General features: G+C 42.8%; 1 protein-coding gene across 5 annotated transcripts in view; it reads right to left on the reverse strand.

Annotated features, from left to right (window-relative positions):
• ky (kyphoscoliosis peptidase) overlaps positions 1 to 22,126 on the reverse strand; it is a 152,228-nt gene that overhangs the window by 25,248 nt on the left and 104,854 nt on the right. For 4 of the 5 annotated variants that reach the window (XM_055645897.1, XM_055645901.1, XM_055645900.1 and 1 more), the window contains 3 exons: positions 21,499 to 21,555; positions 14,491 to 14,544; positions 3,765 to 3,806 (listed from right to left, as the gene is read on the reverse strand). In XM_055645897.1, coding sequence (XP_055501872.1) covers positions 3,765 to 3,806; positions 14,491 to 14,544; positions 21,499 to 21,555 — 153 coding nt within the window. The remainder of the gene's footprint in view (positions 1 to 3,764; positions 3,807 to 14,490; positions 14,545 to 21,498; positions 21,556 to 22,126) is intronic. The other variant, XM_055645898.1, reaches the window with a different exon arrangement.

Consider the following 22,126-nt stretch of genomic DNA (forward strand, 5'->3'; position numbering starts at 1 on the left):
TCTCGCCCCAATCACAGCATCTAGCTCAAATGTCCCACTATTATGTTCCCGTGTAATTGACATGTTTGACTACTGTAAGGTTTAGGTTTAATTGTCACGTGTACCGAGTTGCAGTGAAAATATTTGTTTTGCATGCTGACCATTCAGATCAGAGAATACAATACATAAATACAACCAAGTCAAACTCAAGTACAGAGATGGAGCAAAATGCAAGGTCCAGTGTGTATAGGACAAACTGACATCAATTCACAATGCCCTGCCTTGTCGTGCTCACTACTATTTACAGTATAGTCCCATTTATACTTCATTAAGACCATACCAGTGACGATGTTGAGAGCCTGCACTATCACCTCATCTCTACCAATAGCTACCACTGGGCACTATATTCCCACTGGTAATGCACACAGTCTTGGTGTGACAGGCTGGGACTGAACTAAATACTGTTCTGCCTTGTTGGTTGTGGCTCTCCCCAAGAAGCTGCCAGTTAGCTGAGAAACGTGTTCACTTGCAATGATTTTCATTGTTGTTTTGCACGGGGGATCTTTGTAAGTTATGTGTATGATATTTAACGTGTGATGAGGTTCATGGACTATAACTGAAATGGAAACCTTGAACCAAATGCTCTTTGTTGCAGTTTCTATATCAGTGTGAAGGCTTGCTGCCAACTTCTCCTGAGATATTTTGAATCCTTTTGCAGCATGGAAACACTGATCATAACAGAGTACATTGACTTGACATTTTCTTGGATTGGCAAAGAGTAGTTTTATTCAAAATCTTTCAAAAGAGCTCTAGTTCCAGATATAAAAACCACAAGGCTGCTGTCTATTAGTGCACATTCACTCATTGTTGAATTCTCTGCAAACTATATTCATGAGTCATGGAGTGATACAGCCTGGAAACAGGTACTTGGTGGTCCATTGTATCTGTACACTCAAGTATCAATTTTTACAGTAATCCTATTCATTATATTTCACCCATTCTTATCAACTCCCCCCAGATTCTAGCACTCAGTTACACACTAGAAGTAATATACAGTGGCCAATGAACCTAACAACCCGCACATCTTTGAGTTGTGGGAAGAAACTGGAACACCCAAAGGAAATTCACAGAGTTGCAGGGAGAATATGCCAACTAAATTTACACAACACTGAAAGTTAAGCCCCTGCCCCACTTAGGAAACCTGAGCGGAAACCTGTGGAGACTTTGCGCCCCACCCAAGGATTCTGTGTGGTTCCCAGAGGTTGCAGGTGGTTGCTGGAGGTTGCAGGTAGTGAAAGCAGGTAGGGAGACTGACAAAAACCTCTGGGAACCTCCAGGAACGGCACGGAAACCTTGGGTAGGGCGCAAAGTCTCCACAGGTTTCCGTTCAGGTTTCCCCAGTGGGACAGGAGCATTAGGATCAGATCCAGGTAAGGCAACAGCTCTGTGAGCCATAGTCACTGAGCCACACAGACGGAACAGTACTTATTTCACACTGAAAGTAGTTTTTAAACCTTGCACATTTCTTTTGTGCCTCTTAGCACTTTATATCTCCTTACATACATTTTGAAAATTTGAATGTCAGAAGAATGAGAAAAAATGAAGTTTATCGTAAATGATGTTTACTGAGAGTGTAAGCATGGAAAAATATTTCAAAGATTTGACAAAATCATGTGGAATAAATTTAAAGCAAGAATGGGTCTGGTGCTGGCGACTGAGGTGGCCAATTGGAAGGGTGATCATCATATCAAGGATTTAATTAGCAATGGAGAAGTTCAAAGAACAATCTGAATCTTTGGAATTGGAAGAGAGATAGGGAGGTGGGAGATCTAGCCAGGGCATAACAGAACTAAAAATTGATAAGAAGTATAAATGAGGATTAAATGTTTTTGGAGGAGATGTTTCAGGCAAAGGTGAGGTACATTCCTGAAGAGAGTAAGGTTAGGACTTTTTTAAAAAACAAGATTAAATAGGAGAAGTTGAGGATGTTCTCCTTGGAGGGAAGGGGGCTAAGGTGGACAAAATTAAGGTGATTTTAGATAGGTTAGTCAAAGGACAGTTATAGGCTGCTTTTACAAGGACTGTAGGATACAAGTGGGGTTCTGAAGAATTGGCGATAGGAGGAAGAACTGTTTTAGTGACCTGGAACTCACAAGGGCACTGGAAGTGGAGTTGGTCAATGATTTAAATGGAAATTGGATCTGCCATTGAGAGGAATAAACATGTTGCATCACAGGTTAGAACAGGGATTGGGAAAGGTTGGATTGCTGCACAAAGAGCTGGCGTGTGCTCAATGGAGTGAATGGCCTCCCCTCCTTCTGTAACAGGTTGAGTCCCTGACATCCAAACATTGTAGGTGATTTAACAGCATACACATATTCAGCTAAAATGGGTCTTCCTAAGGAGAATATTTAGAGGAATATTTAGAGGAGATTTACTAGAAGGTTGCCTGGGTTTCAGCAACTAAGTTACAGAGAAAGGTTGAACAAGTTAGGGCTTTATTCTTTGGAGCGCAGAAGGTTAAGGGGGGACTTGATAGAGGTTTTTAAAATGATGAGAGGGATAGACAGAGTTGACGTGGAAAAGCTTTTCCCACTGAGAGTAGGGAAGATTCAAACAAGGGGACATGACATGAGAATTAAGGGACTGAAGTTTAGGGGTAACATGAGGGGGAACTTCTTTACTCAGAGAGTGGTAGCTGTGTGGAATGAGCTTCCAGTGAAGGTGGTGGAGGCAGGTTCGTTTTTATCATTTAAAAATAAATTGGATAGTTATATGGATGGGGGAAGGGAATGGAGGGTTATGGTCTGAGCGCAGGTATATGGGACTAGGGGAGATTATGTGTTCGGCACGGACTAGAAGGGTCGAGATGGCCTGTTTCCGTGCTGTAATTGTTATATGGTTATATGGTTATATATGGAATTTTGGTCAAATATGGGCAAACTGAACTGGTGTATATGGGTATCTTATTCAGCATGGGGGGGCTTGGACTGAAGGCCTGTTTCCATGCACAATGACTATGATCACATCAGGATTATCCCTTGAATTTTCTGCCTCCTCTGGCATCCTGCATTTAACTATGAATGAAGCCACTCACATTGTAGGCAGTAAGATACCTTTGTGAGTTTTCCATTTCACACCCAATTGAAATGGCCAAACTGTTATTCTAGTCCATGGTTCTCAATGCAAATCCCAATATACAATACACACTCTAATATATCCCCTATATTTGTACAGGGCTCCATTTGTGTGTTTGCACCTACTGGGCATGCCAAAATAGAGTGAATCCATCACCTAAGACTCTGCGCTGTATCGCTGAAAAACACCAACCATGTTGGCTGAGTTTTTTTTTCCAAGTAAAATTCCACAGTGATTTTAATTTGAATGGTCTCAACTGGGCCAAATAAAAGTTTCTTGTCAAACATGTAATTTAGATTGTTCAGTGTTCTAATTATTTTGCAGAAAAATGAAATATTTGCTTGAACCAACAACAGAAAGTGCTGGAAATAAGCAGCAAGTCAGGCAGCACTTGTGGAAAGAGAAATGGTTAACGTTTCAGGTCGGGACCCTTCATCAAAACCAGTCCAGAAACATTGCCGGAACTGTTCTTCTCTCTTCACAGATGCTATCAGACCTACCAAGTGCGTTTTCTGTTTTTGTTTCAGGTTTCCAGTCTCTGCAGTATAACTTGCGTCTCTGAGCAAATATAAAGTTCTCATTGATGTAACAGGGAGCTCAAGCCGCACAAATGAAGAAGAGAGCAGCTTTACCTCCACAATACCCACCTTTAATTTCTTTTAGCTTATATTTTTGACCAGAGGCAACATCTGCAATATCAAGATAATGTTTTTCAGTTGCAGTGTATCTTTGTGACATTGCATGCAGCAGCACAGAATAAGAGAACACTTAAAAAAAAATATTTTACATATAAATGTCCTTGGCTGAGTTGCCAAATTCGGCACTTCAGCCCTCTGAGTGTGTGGCAGCCATCAACTACCATTAGGACTAATCTAACACTACAATCTGTTTTATTCCCCATAATTGTTAATAAACTATCTTAGATTCTGCCACTTACGCACATCAGGGGTAATTTACAGTCGCCAAATTAGTAATCAAAAAGGTCAATGAGGGACATGCCATAGTTGTTGTCTATATGGACTTCAGTATACATTTGATGTAGTTCCACATGGTAGGCCACTCTGGAAGGTTATTATGCATGGGATTCAGGGAGAGAGAGAGCCTACCCACTGGATAGAGAATTGGCTTCATGGAAAGTAGCAGAGGGCGAAGGTGGAAGGTTGTTTTTCAGACTGGAGACATGCGACCAATGGTCTGCCTCAGCAATCTCTGCTGGGCCCATGGCTGTTTGTGGTTTAAATCAATGACTGGGATGAGAATGTACAAGGTGGAATTGGTAAGTTTGCAAATGACATTACAGTGGATGCTTTCGTAGATAACAAAGATGGTAATCAAAAATCACAGCAGGATCTTGATCAGTTGGGCAAGTGGGATGAGGAATTATTAATGGAGGTTAATGCAGATAAGTGTGAGGTGTTGCATTTTGGCAAGTCAAAACAGGGCAGGACCTTCACAGTGAATGGCAGGGTTCACGGGAGTGTTGTAGAGCAGAGGGATCTAGGAGTGTAGGTACATAGTTCCTTGAAAGTAGCATCACAGGTAGATAGGGTGGTCAAAAGGCATTCAGCACATAGAACAGTATGGAACAAGAACAGGCCTTCGGCTCACAATGTCCGCCAAACATGATCCCAATCTCTTATATCTCTCCATATCTCTCCATTCCCTGCATATCCATACGACTATCCAAATGCCTGTTCAATGCCACTATTGTATCTGTTTCAACCATTAATGCTGGCCAGTTGGTTCCAGGCACTCACCACCCTCTGTGTAAAAATATTGTTCCGCATATCTCCTTTAAACTTTGCGCTTTCCTCTTAAAGCTATGCTCTCTAGTATTTGATTGCTATACCCTCTAGTATTATCTACCCTATGTATGCCTCTCATAATTTTGTATCTCCCCACAACCATCTAAGTCTGTCCAACCTGTAGCAAATATCCCCTAATGCAGGAAACATTCTGGTAAACATTGGTCTTCATCAGTCAGAGTATTGAGTATAGAAAGGTCTGAAGAAGGGTCTAGACTCAAAATGTCACCCATTCCTTCTCTCCAGAGATGCTGCCTGTCCCACTGAGTTACTCCAGCATTTTGTGTCTACCTATTGAGTATAGAAGTTGGGATATTCTGTTCCAAGATGTTGGTGAGGCCACACTTGGACCACCCTGCTGTTGGAAAGATGTTGTTAAGCTGGGAAGGGTGCAGAGAATATTTATGAGGATTTTGCCAGGACGTTAAGGCCTGAGTTGTAGAGACATGTTGTGGAGGCCAGGACTTTATTCCTAGATATGCAGAAGGATGAGGGGTGGTCATGTATGAGATCATGAGGGGAATAGATAGGATAAATGCACAGTCTTTTACCCAGGGTAGGGGAATCAAGAACCAGAGGTTCAAGGTGAGAAGGTACAGATTTAATTGGAACCCAGGGAGCAACATTTTCACACGTGGAATTATAGAATGAGCTGCCAGAGGATGTAGTTGAGGCAAGTACTATAACAACATGTAAATACATTTTTACATGTACATGAAGAGGAAAGGTTTAGATCGATATGGGTCAAATGTGTACAGGTGGGGCTAGTGTAGATGGATCATCTTGGGTGGCATGGGTAAGCTGGGCAGCGAGACGAAACCACGGCACCTGGGGGAATCTCATCTAGTCAAAAGGAAAATGTTTAAACAACACACACAACACCGGAGGTCACGATTGAACCCGGATCATTGGAGCTGCTAGGCACTGTGCCACTCAATTCCAGTCATTGCAGTGAGTTTCCAACGTACCATTATTTCTCTCTGCCATGAAGATTGAACATCGGGTGTATGGTATCCACTGTTCCAAAAGCCTTGGTGGAGGGTTTATTCCCCATGGTAGGGGACAGCATCCCTGGACATGTCTCATCTGTCTGTGGAGGATTCATGGAGAAACCATTGATGCAGGCTAATATGAGCCTTAAGGGGGATCCATTTAAATAACATACCTATGCCTATTGAGATGGTCAGATCAATCACTTGGACACTATTTATTTTCAAGGCCATAAGCTGTCGGTAAAATCAGGGAATGAGAAGCTCAGGACAACAATACAATTCTGATAGTTTCCAACCAACTTCCACCCCCTATCTTGACTGATTTTTGGAAGTTACTTTATAGCAGGAGTGAATGGTTAGTTTAGTTAATTGTCATGTGTACCAAGGTATAGTGAAAATCTTTAGTTACGGGCTAACCAGTCAGCGTCATTAGTGATCTTCATTGGAGCGCCTTTCTTGTCCTGGTCTCCCCAGTAGCATCATTGGGCTCTCCCAGAAAGGATTCAAATCAAAGAACATAAGAATAAAGGAAAGGCAAGCTGCAGAAGGCCATTGACTTCCTCTTGCCTGCTCAGCTACTCGATAAAATTGACAATTACCTTTTAGCACAAAGCTACTTGCATGTTCTGAAATTCAAATCCCTTGATTCTCCTAATATCCAGAAGTTTATTGGTGCATGGATAGGGTGACTGCACACAGTCTTTTTTCCCCCAGGTTAGTGGAGTCTAAAACAAGATGGCGTAGGTTTAAGGTAAGAGGGGAAAGATTTAATAGGAATCCGAGGGACAACTCTTTCACACAGAGGGTGGTGGGTATATGCAACGGGCTGGTTGATGCAACTACAATAACAGCATTTAAAATACATTTGGACAGGTATGTGGAGAGGAGCATTTTAGAAGGGTACTAGTCCAAGTGGGACCCGCTGGGTCCCATCCCCTTCATGGGGGGAGGGCGGCCTGTGGCATCACGCACACTAACACCTCCCCCCCTTGATATTATATTAATATTATTCATTTGCTCCTTTTCCTCCTTCCCCCACCCTATCCACTCACACATAGCCCCCAACTGCACAGGCACGGTTAGAGAGGGAGAGGGAGTAGAGAGGGAAGGGGTAGAGAGGGAGAGGGTGAGGGGGGTTACAGAGGGAGGGTAGATGGAGGGGAAGGGGGAGGGGTAGAGATTGAGGGGTGGGGGGGCACGCGGCGTCACAGGGGAGGGATGGTCTCCAAACGCAATACTCCGCCACTCACTCATAGGTCCCAATACTCACCACTCCCTAGAGAGGGAGTGGGGTTGGTAGAGAGGGGGAGGGAGGGGCAGAGAGGGAGGAGGGGGGGGGGGGGGGGGAGGAGGAGGAGGGGGAAGAGGGGGAGGGGGGAGAGAGGAAGGTCAAAGAGAGGGAGAAAACAGAGAGGGAGGGGCAGAAAGGGGGAACAGAGAGGGAGAGACAGAGAGGGAGTGAGCTAGAGAGGGAGGGGGTAGCGAGCGGAGATCAGAGAGGAAGGGGGTAGAGAGGGAGGGGGTAGAGAGGGAGGGGGTAGAGAGGGATGGGGTAGAGAGGGAGGGGGTAGGGGAGGGGGATAGAGAGGGAGGGGGTAGAGAGGAGGGAGGACAACTTGCTCTATTTGATCTTATTTGATTGTGCACGACAGGTTGATTGCATTCGTGGAAACACATGAATGTTGCAATCTCCCACCCCTGTCCCATTGTGATGTCATATGTAAATGAGATCCATCGTGATTGGACGTCTGTGAGATGGCACCGTGACATCATCAACGGAAAGTGCTGCAAGAGTCTCCCACTGAAAAGCAGTTAATTAAAAAAAATAAACGATTAAAACAAAAAAAACCTCGGAAATATTGGTTGGAAGGCGACGGGAAGAAATTTATCCTGTCGAGGGAAAAAATGTGAGTAGCATGTGTGAAAATGGGAAGGCGGTGGTCAAGCATTTTGGAAGAAGATACAAATTAAGGAGATTAAAAGAAAACCAACACTACCCTGCATACACATGAACATTTAGAATGTTGAGAACAAAGGAAAGAGTTTTGGTAGAATATAGATTGTTCAAATGCAAGAAAATGGGACCTTCGTAGCTGATCATGTAGGTCAGCATGGATGAAATAGGATAATAGGCCTGTTTCCATGCTGTATGATCCTTTGACTCGATATTGAATATATTCAGTGAATAACCTTCTGCACCCCATGGACAGAAAATTCTTGATTCATTCTCATCTGTTCTTAATGGCCAGGTCCTTATTTTGAGATGGTTAACCTTGATTCTGAATGCCCTGAATAGAGAAAACATCCAGCTTGCTCAATGTCAGTAGTGAATGTAAACACAGGTTCTCTTGTCCAATTAATGATACAGGTAGTGAGAACTGGCCCTTGTGCAGATCCCTGTCTCCCAATCTGAAAATAATTCCTTTACTCTTGCTCTCTGCTTTATTCTGTTCACCAGTCATCAACAATTTCCAGTATATTTCCTCAATACCATGGCAGTCAAATTCTTTTGAGCAATCTTTTATGTGGCACCTGAATGGCTTCATACAATTTCTACAGCAACACCATAGAAAATGTCCTAATAAGATGAATCTTGTTATGGCGACTCCAACTATACTTAATGATGCCTCTGAAAAACAGCCAACATACACCAGAGAACACCCTGGTCTTTCCCTCTTCTCCAGTATCCCGTTGCGCAGAAGATACAAATTCTTGAAAGAATATACCACCAGACTCAATGTACCACAGCTTCTTTCCTGGTGTTATCAGACCCTTGAATGGGCCTGTCATGGGCTCGCGATGAATTTCCAATTTTTTCAATCAACCTCTTTGTGGCCCTGCACTTTTTTTTAATCTACACTTTCTCTGTGGTAAAACCTCTATATTTTGTACTCTCAAACATAGAACATAGAAAATAGTTTACAACACAGGAACAGGCTCTTTGGCCCACAAAGTTTGTGGTGAACATCTCTTATCTACCTACACATAATCCATATCCTTCCATTATCTGCATATACATATGCTTATCCAAAAGTCTCTTAAATGCCGCTATTGTATCTGCCTCAATCACCAACTGTGGTAGCACGTTCCAGGCACTCATCACTCCAGAATGTTTCAGGCACTCTGAGTAAAAAGGTTGCCCTGCACCTCTCCTTTAAACGTTGCCACTCTCATCTTAAAATGATGCCCTCTAGTATTTGATTTTTCACATCCTGGGAAAATGGGTCTGAATGTCTACCCTATCTATGCCTCTCATAATTTTATATACCTCTTTCAGGTCTCCAGGTCTCCTCACAACCTTTGGTATTCCAGAGAAAATAATTCAAGTCTGTCCAATCTCTCCCTGCAGATAATATCCCCTAATCTATGCATCACTCTGCACTCTTTCCAAAGTCTCTATGCCCTTCCTGTAATGGGGTGACCATCATGTAATGGGGTGACCATCATGATTTCTTGACTCTTATATACTCAATGCCCTGCCCTATGAAATCAAGCATACCATATGCATTCTTTACCACTATCCACTCTATCTACTCGTGTTGGCAGTCAGGGAGTTATGGACTTGGAACCCAAGATCCCTCTGTATATCAGTGCTTTTAAGGGACACGCCATTAATTGTATGTTTTCCCCTTACATGCACCTCCCATAGAGCAACACACCTTTCACTTGCTCGGATTAAACTCCATCTGTCATTTCTCTGCCCATTTATGTCACTGGTCTTTATCCCTTAACAGCCTTCCCCGTAGTCTATATCCCCAGCAATCTTGGTGTCATCTGCAAACTTACTAACCGACCCATCAACGTTTATGTCCAAGTCAAAGTCCAAAAAAACTATTAATTGGAGATAAACTTTGTTTATTTTCTAAAAAGAATGAACTGCAGATGCTGGTTTACAAAGAAATCTCCAGGAATTTGTGTCTATTTGGTTATTTGCTCTTTTGCACTACCTGATGCACAGATGTATGATTAGACTGGATAACATGCAAAACAAAGTTTTTCACTGTATCGTGTGACTTGAATATAATAAAATATACCAATACCAATGCCATTTGAAAATCCACTTTCACCACTGTTACCTTCATGCATATATGTATGTTCATGTTATTTATTTTGTGAACTGCAATCTCAGAATTTGTCAAACCTGACATACCTTTCTTAAATTTAGATTTGCTCTGCCAAATCCTAATATTATTTTCTAAGTGCCCAGGTACCCATTTTCTTAACAACAGGTTCCAAAGGTTTTTTTGTACTAAATTCAGGCTAATTTGACGTAGTTCCTGTTTTTCTCTAAATGCACCATAGCTCCTTGTATTTTCTTTCCGTCATTTCTTAAATAATGCAGTGACACTTCCCGCCTTCCATTCTGTTGAAACTGCTCACGATTCTGTAGAATTTAAGAAGATGACAACAAGTGAACCCACTCTCTCCACAAGCACCTCTTCAAATCCCTACGATGGAGGTCATCAGATCCTAGGGATGTATCTATTCCCAGTGTAATTAATTTACTTGATACTAATTTTTTTCAGCTCATCTTTCAATTGCGACCTACTTGCGACTCCACTATTTCCTACATTAATATTTGTTTAATTTTGCTGTAATTTCTTTATTCTCCAATTTTCCTGCCTCAGTCTGGTTTTATATTTAACTTTCCTTATCAATAAGTTGACCCTCTGCTGAATTCTGAAAGTTTTTCAAACCTCAGGTTTACTGTTGTTTTTTTCCGCAAACTCTTGTTTTTCTAGGATGTATTGATCTCTTTAACTTCTAATAGCTATGTCTGATCCACCTTTTGAATTGGGTTTATTTGCCTCAATTACGGTTAAAACACAAAGCATGTGCTATAACACAAGGATACATGCTCAACCAATAAAATAACAAGTCCAAAGCCAAAGTAGGATCTAAACTAACTATACACACTTATTCGATAGGACAATAACTAACTTCATATTCAGTAATAAGCTGTCAACATGTTAGGAAATACACAAGCTAAAAACCCAGCCCAATGCCACATGCAATTCTAAAATGCCTTTACACAGTTACACAATTGGACAACAAAAACTAGGCGTGTAAATGCCAGTGTATCGTTGGGGTTATCAAGTGGGGTTCGTCCTTCACTGGTGTTCCATTGAGTTAGGTTCACAACACTTCGAAAGAGCTCAACAGTTAGTTCAGACGTTAGGGAGTGCAGAGACGGTTCACCAGACTGATTCCTGGGATGTCAGGACTGTCTTATGAAGAAAGACTGGATAGACTTGGTTTATACTCTCTAGAATTTAGAAGATTGAGAGGGGATCTTATAGAAACTTACAAAATTCTTAAGGGGTTGGACAGACTAGATGCAGGAAGATTGTTCCCGATGTTAGGGAAGTCCAGGACAAGGGGTCACAGCTTAAGGATAAAGGGGAAATCCTTTAAAACCGAGATGAGAAGAACTTTTTTCACACAGAGAGTGGTGAATCTCTGGAACTCTCTGCCACAGAGGGTAGTTGAGGCCAGTTCATTGGCTATATTTAAGAGGGAGTTAGATGTGGCCCTTGTGGCTAAGGGGATCAGGGGGTATGGAGAGAAGGCAGGTACGGGATACTGAGTTGGATGATCAGCCATGATCATATTGAATGGCGGTGCAGGCTCGAAGGGCCGAATGGCCTACTCCTGCACCTAATTTCTATGTTTCTATGTTTCTAGTTAGAACCACCCCGGCTCAATACCTGCTCTCATCAGTTATGCTACCAGTATACACTACCAAGCAGCTAACTTTGTAAATATCGACTAAGTAAAATAAACTACAGATGATCGATTCAACACTCAAGCAAATGCTAAATACTCTTATCCTTTCTTACACTTATCCTAACCCTCCATCAAACAATTGTAATGCCACTAATATCAACCTCACATATAAAACGGGAAGGAATACACTTACTGCGCGTTGCACATTTCCTTTCTTCTCCACCAAATCCACCTACTACCTTGCTCTGCTGCCCCTGACATCTCCTTTACAGAATGACGTAAACCCTGTCCGTGAATTCCTAGCTCTCCAAATAGCGACATGGTTGGTCTCGCAATGAAACCTCTACAACCCACCTCAACCGAACGTACTCTTGTACTCCATCCTCCCCGCTCAACATCTGCTGTCAAATCTACCTATCTAAGCTTTTTCCTTTCATAAACCTCATCCACTGAGTTTTCCCAAGGTACCGTCAGTTCTATAAAATACATTATCAACTGACTAACTGACCATAACTAGCCTCAAACTAGTACAAATTATTTCCTGCAGAACAACAAGCTTTCATCTCAAGTCTACCTTAATTTCCCAATCATTAATTCTCCTTAGCTGACTTTACATATACCCGTCTGAAAACTTTCCTCCTCTACCTTTCTCTCCCTCACAGACAAAATGAATAGCTACGCTCTCAGCCCTATTGCACACTGAATTCAACTGTTCTCTCAAATGTTGTAGCTATTCACTTGAAGACCTGGTTCTGCCACCAAGTATTCTTGCCATAGAGAGAGTACATAGTAGGTTCACCAGACTGATTCCTGGGATGTCAGGACTTTCATATGAAGAAAGACTGGATAGACTTGGCTTTTACTCGCTAGAATTTAGAAGATTGAGGGGGGATCTTATAGAAACGTACAAAATTCTTACGGGGTTGGACAGGCTAGATGCAGGAAGATTGTTCCCGATGTTGGGGAAGTCCAGAACAAGGGGTCGCAGTGTAAGGATAAAGGGGAAATCTTTTAGGACTGAGATGAGAAAAACATTTTTTACACAGAGAGTGGTGAATCTCTGGAATTCTCTGCCACAGAATGTAGTTGAGGCCAGTTCATTGGCTATATTTAAGACGGAGATGGATCTGGCCCTTGTGGCTAAAGGGATCAGGGGCTATGGAGAGAAAGCAGGTACAGGATACCGAGTTGGATGATCAGCCATGATCTTATTAGAAACATAGAAACATTGAAATTAGGTGCAGGAGTAGGCCATTCGGCCCTTCGAGCCTGCACCACCATTCAATATGATCATGGCTGATCATCCAACTCAGTATCCCGTACCTGCCTTCTCTCCATAGCCCCTGATCCCTAGATAGATATATATTGAATGGCGATGCAGGCTCGGAGGGCCGAATGGCCTACTCCTGCACCTATTTTCTATGTTTGTAAGTATACTGACCTTGAGAAAGATTAGTCTTACATCCTGACAAAACTTTGCCATCTCTGAGCATGTATAGATGATGAGGTATGTACATTTGCATTAAATTACGTATTAACTCTTTACATGTTAGCCACTGCTCCTTTACTATCACAGCTTTCCATAACATTTTCCAATCTACCGTGTTTCACACCTTCATAGATTCCTTTGTGTAGATTTAAGACCTTGGTTTTAGATTGAACCAAATCAATTTCATAATACCATCAGATTTTTATCACCCTTATCAGACTCCTGAACAGCTAGAAATCAAAAAGGAAAACAGAAAACCTACAGCAGGTCAGGGATGACCTGCAGGTTAATGTTTCAGATTAATATATTTTTTATTTGGTCATTGTGGTGACATAATTGGTGCAAGTGCTGTGTACAGCAGCATGAGTGGCTGAGAGAGAATTCTAACATGCGGTAATAGTTGTAGTGGCTTGCTGAACCCCTTAGGGCTGTGAGGTGATTGGCTGCTGTCCATCTTGTGGCAACAATATCTGTGTGGAAAGTTCTAGAGAGTTTGTCACTCTCCATGTCAACAGGCTCAGAAAGAAGTGCAGTCATGGTGGTTTAAACTTCTACCTCAATCAATAAGGTCCCTGTCGTGTTATTTTTAATTATGAACAATTTCTCAATATCTTATACCTCAATCATACTTTAAAAGCAACTGGATTCCCATAAAAGAATGCAGCAAGAAGTAGACGTGTTCGTTCTTGTTCGGCTGCCACAGACTCATTAAGCCAAATTACCTCTTTATGTACCTGTAACGTCAATGCACCCACAAATTTATGGTCAGTGATCCATCATGGCTGATCCAGTATTCAATTAAATATTGGCTGATCAATGTTTCAATTCCATGGTTCCATGACCCTTAACTAACAACATTCCAAACAATCTTAGTTTTGGGATTTTCCACAGGCTTTTTTCTGCAGCTTTTGGGAGGCAAGTGTTCCAGATTTCCCCACTCATGCTGTGCATAATATTTCCTGAAAACCATCTTCAATGTCCAGGCTCTAATTCTAATTTCACACCTCTTGTGTTAGACTCCCCACTTGGAGAGTCATAACTGCCACTGTTACACCTGGCCCGAAACCTTTTATCACCTTAATACATTTAATCACCTCGTAATTGTCAGTACAACTCTATGCAACCTAGCTTGCTAGTTAACCCTTTAAACCGTGTTATAATGTTGGCAAATCTATGCTCCACTTCTTGCAGTTCATCTAATCTGCGTTATTCTAGTATTCAGTAAAGAACACAGTTATGCAGGATGGGTCTAAATCTAAAAGCAAAATCAACATTATTGCTTGGTTGGCAATAAGGGAATTCATTTGCATACTTAAATAAGACCAATGCATGAAATGTATGACAACTAAATATATCAAACCTTTTTTGTCCTTGGATTCCAGGGAAGGTTCAGACACTTTATCTGATTTGCTACCTGTGGAGAATTTGCATCATCATCAAGTTTTCTATTCTTCTTAAGTAAAACTAATAATATTTATAAATAAATGTTACATGCAGACATATCTTTGTTTAGTTTAGTTTAGAGAAACAGGCCCTTCAGCTACCGAGTCTGCGCTGACCAGTGATTCCCGCACACTAACACTATCCTATAAACACTAGGGACAATTTACAATTATACCAAGCCAATTAATCTACAAACCAGAGGAAACCAGAGCTCCCGGAGAAAACCCACGCAGCTCACAGGGGGAACGTACAAACTCCATACAGACAGCACCTGTACTCAGGATCAAAAAACCTAGTCTCAGGTGCTGTGACCCAGCAACTCTACCACTGTGCCACCGTCCGCCCTAAAGGCAGATGTGTATTACTATTGGAGAAAGATAAATTCCAACAGCATCTGATGTTCATTCCAAGGAGGATTCAGGGAGAGCCAGACAGCTGGATGGTAAATTGACTTTATGGAAGTAAGCAGACGGCGATGGTGGACTGGAGGCTGGTGACTAATGGTGAGCCTCAAGTATCGCTGTTGGGCCCCCATTGCTGCTTATGGTTTATTTCAATTATTTAGATGAGAATAAACAAGGTATGATTATTAAGTTTGCAGATGACACCGAAACAGGTGGTATGGTAGATAGCAAAGATCAAAAATTACAGAAGCATGTTCATCATTGGGCATTGGATGAGGTATCGCTAATGGAGTTTAATCTGGATAAGTGCAAGGTGTTGCATTTTGGGAAGGTAATCAGAGCAGGACCTTCACATCAAATGGCAAGTGTCAGGGGAGTGTTGTAGAGCAGAGGGATATCGGGGTGCAAGTACATAGTTCCTTGATAATGCCGTCACAGGTCAATAAGGTGGTCAAGAAGGCTTTCGGCACATTGGCCTTCATCAGTCAGAGTATTAAGGACAAAAGTTGGAATGTTACTGTATGTTACAGTTATACAAGACGTTGGTGAAGATTTTAGAGTATTGCGTTCAGTTTAGGTCACCTTGCTATAGAAAAGTCTGAAGAAGGATCTCAACCCGAAACGTCTCCTATTCCTTTTCTCCAGAGACGCTGTCTGACCCGCTGATATACTCCATCTTTTTGTGTCTATCTATAGAAAATATGTTGTTAAGCTGGAAAGATCACAGAGTACATTTATGAGAATGTTGCCAGGATTGAAGGCTTGAGCTATAGGGAGAGGTTGGGCAGGCTAGGACTTTATTCCTTGGAGCGCAGGATGATGAGGGGTGATCTTATAAAGGTGTATAAGATTATGAAGGGAATAGATAGGGTACTATAACAGCACTTAAAAGTAATTTAGCCAAGTACATGGCTAGGAAAGGTTTAGAGGGATATAAACTAAACATGGGATTAGTGTTGATGGAGCATCTTGGTTAGCATGAACAGTTTGGGCCAACTGGCTTGTTTCGGGTAGGCCATTTAGGACTGAGATAAGGAAAAACTTTTTCACCCAGAGAGTTGTGAATCTGGAATTCTCAGCCACAGAAGGCAGTAGAGGCCAATTCACTGGATGTTTTCAAGAGAGAGCTAGATTTAGCTGTTGGAATCAAGGGATATTGGGAAAAAAACAGGAACAGGGCACTGATTTTAGATGATCAGCCATGATCATGTTGAATGGTGGTGCTGGCTCGAAGGGCCGAATGGCCTACTTCTGGATCTACTTTTCTATATTTCTAGGTTTCTATGCTATATGACACTTTGACTCATTAACATCTCTGGTGCACCCTAAGTGTCAGCCAAGGCTCAGTGCTGGCACTCTCCTCACTGATTCAGAATTAACAGGAACAGACAGAACTTTGGGCCACAATGTCCATGCCAAACATGATGCCAAGTTAAACTAATCACCTCTGCTTGCACAGGATCCATATCCCTTCATTCCCTGCATAACTATGTGTCTATCTAAAAACTTTGTAAACGTCACCCTTGTATCCACCACCACCACCCCTGGCAGTGTGTCCCATGTACCCACCACTCGGTATAAAACACTTGCCATCAGTCTGAAGAAGGGTTTTGACCCGAAACATCGTCTATTTCCTTCGCTCCCCAGATGCTGCCTCCCCCGCTGAGTTTCTCCAGCATTTTTGTCAACCTGCCATTTACATCTCCTTTAAACTTTCATCCTTTGAACTTATGCCCTTTAGTCGATTACATTTTCTCCCAGGGACATATGTTCTGACTGTATCCACTATCTATGCTTCTCATCATTTCATATATTTCTATCAAGTCCCCCCTCAACCTCTGATGCTTCAGAGAAAATAATCTAAATTTGTCCAACCTTTTGGTTCTGCAACTAAGGTCAGTCTGGGCAAAGATAACAGATGTTGGATGCAAGGGAGGCACAGTGGCACAGCGGTAGAGTTGCTGCCTTACAACGTTGACAGCGTCGGAGACCCGGGTTCCATCCTGACTACGGGTGCTGTCTGTACGGAGATTGTACATTCTCCCCGTGGTCGCGTGGGTTTTCTCAGACCTTCGGTTTCCTCCCTCTCTCCAAAGACAAACAGGTTTGTAAGTTAATTGGCTTGGTATAAATGTAAATTGTCCCGAGTGTGTGTTGGATAGTGTTAATATGTGAGTATTACTGGTCAGTGCGAACTTGGTGGGCCGAAGGGCATTTTTCTGCGCTGTATCTCTAAACTAAACTAAAAACTAAAAACTAAAGCGAGCTAACTAATGCTCCAAAGTTTATAGGATCTCACAGCATGAAAACAACCCACCATCGAGCACCCATTTACTCCAATCCTACCATAATCCTTTAGTGTGAAGAAGGGTCCCACCCCAACATATTGTCAGTCTACTTCCCCCACAGATTTTGCCTGTTGGGCAAACTAAGTTCCTCCAACTTTGTCTCTTGCTCCAGGATCTGCAATCTCTTCTGTCTCCTCTCCATAAAGTCATAGTCATATAGTGTGGAAACAGGCCCTTTTGCCCAACTTGCCCTCAATATCCCATAGCTCCGCTCTTGCTTCCCCTGCCCCAATTGCAACAGAGACAGAGTCCCCGCAGTCCTCACCTTTCACCCCATCAGCCGTCGAATACAGCACATAATCCTCCGACATTTTCACCTCCTGCAAAGGGATCCCACCGGTAGACTAATATTCCCATCTCCATCCCTTTCTGCTTTCCGCAGAGGCCATCCCTTCCTCAACTCCCTGGTTCACTCATCCCTTCCCACCCAAACCAGCCCCTCCCAAGGCACTTTCCCCTGCAACCACAGGAGATGCATCACCTGTCCCTTTACCTTCTCCCTCAACTCCATTAAAGGACCCCGACAGGTGAGGCAGAGGTTCACTTGCACCTCCTCCAACCTCATCTACTGTATCCATTGTTCTCAGTGTGGACTCCTATATATCGGCAAGACCAAGCACAAACTGGGCGATCATTTCGTTGAACACCTATGCTCAGTCCGCCTTGGCCTACGAGTTGGCCCGGGTTGCATGGCTTCCCATTCCCATACTGACCTTTTTGTCCTGGGCCTCCTCTACTGTCAGTGATGCCACATGGAAATTGGAGGAACAGCACCTGATATTTTGCTTGGGCAGCTTACAACACAGCGGTTACAAATATTGATTTCTCTAATTTTAGGTAGTCCCTGCATTCTCTCTCTCTGCCCCTCCCCCATCCTTGTTGAGCAGCTGGTTCCACTGTTCGCATCCATATATCCCTTCGTTATCACCTCTTCCGCAGCCACCAATGGGCCATTGTGGGCTCCACCTGTCCCTGGTCATCGGTGCCGGCTCTGATTTATTTTGAACCTTTTCATACCTCTAGTTTTCCTCTCCCCTGAGTCTCAGTCTGATGAAGGGTCTCGACCCGAAACGTCACATGTTCCTTTTCTCCAGGGATGCAACCTGACCCACTGAGTTACTCCAGCATTTGTATCTGCCTTCTTTACCAATCTGTCCACTGGTGTTGCTACTTTCTGTGAGCCATCGATCCCACTATACCTCAATGCTGTTAAGGGTCTTGTAATGTATATTTTTGTCATATTTGATCTCCCCAAATCATCTCTTTACCCTTTGAATCCAAGTCAGGTGGCCAACTAGTCACAGAATCTTCACGTTCTCTCCTTGCTTTATTTTATGCACAAAGTTTTAATCTAAAAGGTGACATTGGAATACAAATTGACTAGTGCTGTCATGGTGTGTCACCGTTCGGTCTTTATCAGATTCCGTGGGGAAAGTTGTAAACTAATCTTGATTTCATTCTTGGATTGCCACATCTCATTGGCTTTCAGTGCACCATTCTTATCAATGGATATTCTCACTGCTGAGTATGTATTCTGTGTTGAACATACTGACAGCATTCTTACACGTTGCAATCACTCATTTATATGTATTTCCACTTCCACTCAATCCACAGAGTTGACGATGCTCCCAGTTATCTGCTATTTTAATTCTCCGTCCCACAATCTTTCAGACCTCTCTGCCTTTGGCCTCTGACTTTGTTCCAACAGTGCCCAACATAAGCTTGAGGAGCAGCATCTCAACTTATGACCAGACACGTCACAGCCCTCAGTGAGCTCAACAGTTTCCAATGTTCAGTTATTACTGAACTAAGGGACAGAAGTTTAGGGGTAATATGAGGGGGAACTTCTTTACGCAGAGAGTGGTGGCGGTGTGGAATGAGCTCCCAGTGGAAGTGGTGGAGGCAGGTTCATTAGTATCATTTAAAAATAAATTGGATAGGCATATGGATGAGAAGGGAATGGAGGGTTATGGTACGAGTGCAGGCAGGTGGGACTAAGGGGAAAAAAAATTTGTTCGGCATGGACTTGTAGGGCCGAGATGGCCTGTTTCCGTGCTGTAATTGTTATATGTTATATGTTATATTATATGTTAAGGGGGGACTTGATAGAGGTTTTTAAAATGATGAGAGGGATAGACAGAGTTGACGTGGAAAAGCTTTTCCCACTGAGAGTAGGGAAGATTCAAACAAGGGGACATGACATGAGAATTAAGGGACTGAAGTTTAGGGGTAACATGAGGGGGAACTTCTTTACTCAGAGAGTGGTAGCTGTGTGGAGTGAGCTTCCAGTGAAGGTGGTGGAGGCAGGTTCGTTTTTATCATTTAAAAATAAATTGGATAGTTATATGGATGGGAAGGGAATGGAGGGTTATGGTCTGAGCGCAGGTATATGGGACTAGGGGAGAATATGTGTTCGGCACGGACTAGAAGGGTCGAGATGGCCTGTTTCCGTGCTGTAATTGTTATATGGTTATTACAGCTTTGTCCAGTTTTCAATATCCAGGACTTCTTTCTACTCTTCAGGTGTCACAGATTTCACTCGTGACCCATTGACAGCTCCCCGAGCCACTTACTCCACTCTTTCAAACAACACCGTCGCCACTATTCCCTCCTGCTCTATGTCTTCAACTTGAAACTGTATCTCTTTTTCTCTCTCCACGAACATTGCAAGATTTTCAGAGTTTTCAGCTTCCATATCTTTGTTGTTCTAACCCCATCAGTTCAGTTAAAGAGTGGCAGAGCGGCAGAGTTGCTGCCTTACAGCGCTATAGACCCGGGTTCGATCCTGACTACAGGTGCTGTCAGTATGGACTTTGTACATTCTCCCCGTGACCTACATCCATTTTTTCTAGGAAGCTACGGTTTCCTCCCACACTCCAATGACGTACAGGTTTGTAAGTTATTGGCTTGGCATAAATGTGTACTGTCCCACGTGTGTGTTGGATAGTGTTAGTGTGCGAGGATCGCTGGTTGGCGCAGAGTCGGTGGGCCGAAGGGCCAGTTTTCACGCTGCATCCCTAAACTAAACTAAAAACTAAGCTAAAGTAACGTCTCAGATCATTGCCTGAACTATATAATAACTCTTGGCAACTTCTATTCCAAACAGAAAAGCTCAGGTTTTTGAGACCATTCCTCATGTCTCCTGTAAGTGAGGTGGGGATGTGATGGGGGAGGTGCGGGTGGTGAGGTGAGTGTTGGTCAGAGATTGTAATAGTTAATATGGCATAATATGAGCAGCAAACTCAACCTTTGAATCATAGTGGCAACCAAGGCATCCTGACTAACACAACAGTGGAAGGCCCATTATCATCTCTATCACTCTAGGTCACTGTTTGCCCTTCACTCCTTAGTCCAACTGCAGATGCTCCCTATGCAACCACTGTGCTCCCTCTGCGCTGATCCTTTTGTTCTTCTGTAAACCTGTTTGATCCTTTCACTCATGATTGAGACTGTTAGATGTTAGTCTTGGAGTCATAGAGTGATACAGTGTTGAAACAGGCCTTTCGGCCCAATTTGCCCACATCGGCCTACACTAGTCCCACCTGCTGAAGTTTGGTCCGTATCCCACCTTCTTGTCCTATCCATGCACCTGTCTAACTACCTCTTAAACGTTGGGATAGTTCCAGCCTCAACTACCCTCCTCTGGCAGATTGTTCCATACACCCTGTGTGAAAAAGTTACCCCTCAGATTCCTATTAAATCTTTCCCCCTTCACCTTAAACCTATGTCCTCTGGTCCTCGATTGACATACTCTGAGCTAGAGACTGTGCATCTACCTGTTCTATTTCTCTCATGATTTTGTACACCTCTATAAGATCACCCTCATCCTCCTGCGCTCCAGGGAATAGAGTCCCAGCCTACTCAACCTCTCCCTACAGCTCAGACCCTCTAGTCCTGTCAACATCCTCGTAAATCTTCTCTGTACCCTTTCCAGCTCGGCAACATCTTTCCTATACACATGGTGCCCGGAACGGAACACAATATCTGAATGTTGCTCTGTACTATTTGTAACTAACCCAAGTGATATATTGGGGATTTTTGCCTAAACAGGTAGATAACTTACAGGATACCCCGGGCTTTGTTCAGACTGAACTCAAACAAGGGACGTAGGGACTATTACTTGCAACTAGTCAAAACTGCAAAGACACAGGAATCAAATGTAATGTAGCAAACCTGCATCTTCACTTTTGAATGATTTATTCTCTTCATTTGATGGGGATCGTTGTTTGTCTGTGAATGAATAATTAATTCCAATTCAGAATTTAAAAAAAATATAGACCCACTTACAGCAGGAATGCTTAGCATCTCCATCATACTAATTGAAGCATTGCTATAGACATTCTGACTCTTACATTCAATGCCCCTAGCAATGAAGCTTTCTTTATCACCCTATCTGCTTGTGCTGCCACCTTCAGTGAGCAATGAACTTAGATTCCAAGATGCTTCGCATTGCAAAGCTGTTAAGAGTTTTGCCATTAAACCATATAACCATATAACTATATAACAATTACAGCACGGAAACAGGCCATCTCGGCCCTACAAGTCCGTGCCGAACAATTTTTTTTTTTCCCCTTAGTCCCACCTGCCTGCACTCACACCATAACCCTCCATTCCCTTCTCATCCATATGCCTATCCAATTTATTTTTAAATGATACCAATGAACCTGCCTCCACCACTTCCACTGGAAGCTCATTCCACACCGGTACCACTCTCTGAGTAAAGAAGTTCCCCCTCATATTACCCCTAAACTTCTGTCCCTTAATTCTGAAGTCGTGTCCTCTTGTTTGAATCCTCCCTATT

The sequence above is a fragment of the Leucoraja erinacea genome, chromosome 14 (genome assembly GCF_028641065.1).
Source record: "Leucoraja erinacea ecotype New England chromosome 14, Leri_hhj_1, whole genome shotgun sequence".
NCBI classification, from domain to species: Eukaryota; Metazoa; Chordata; class Chondrichthyes; order Rajiformes; family Rajidae; genus Leucoraja; species Leucoraja erinaceus.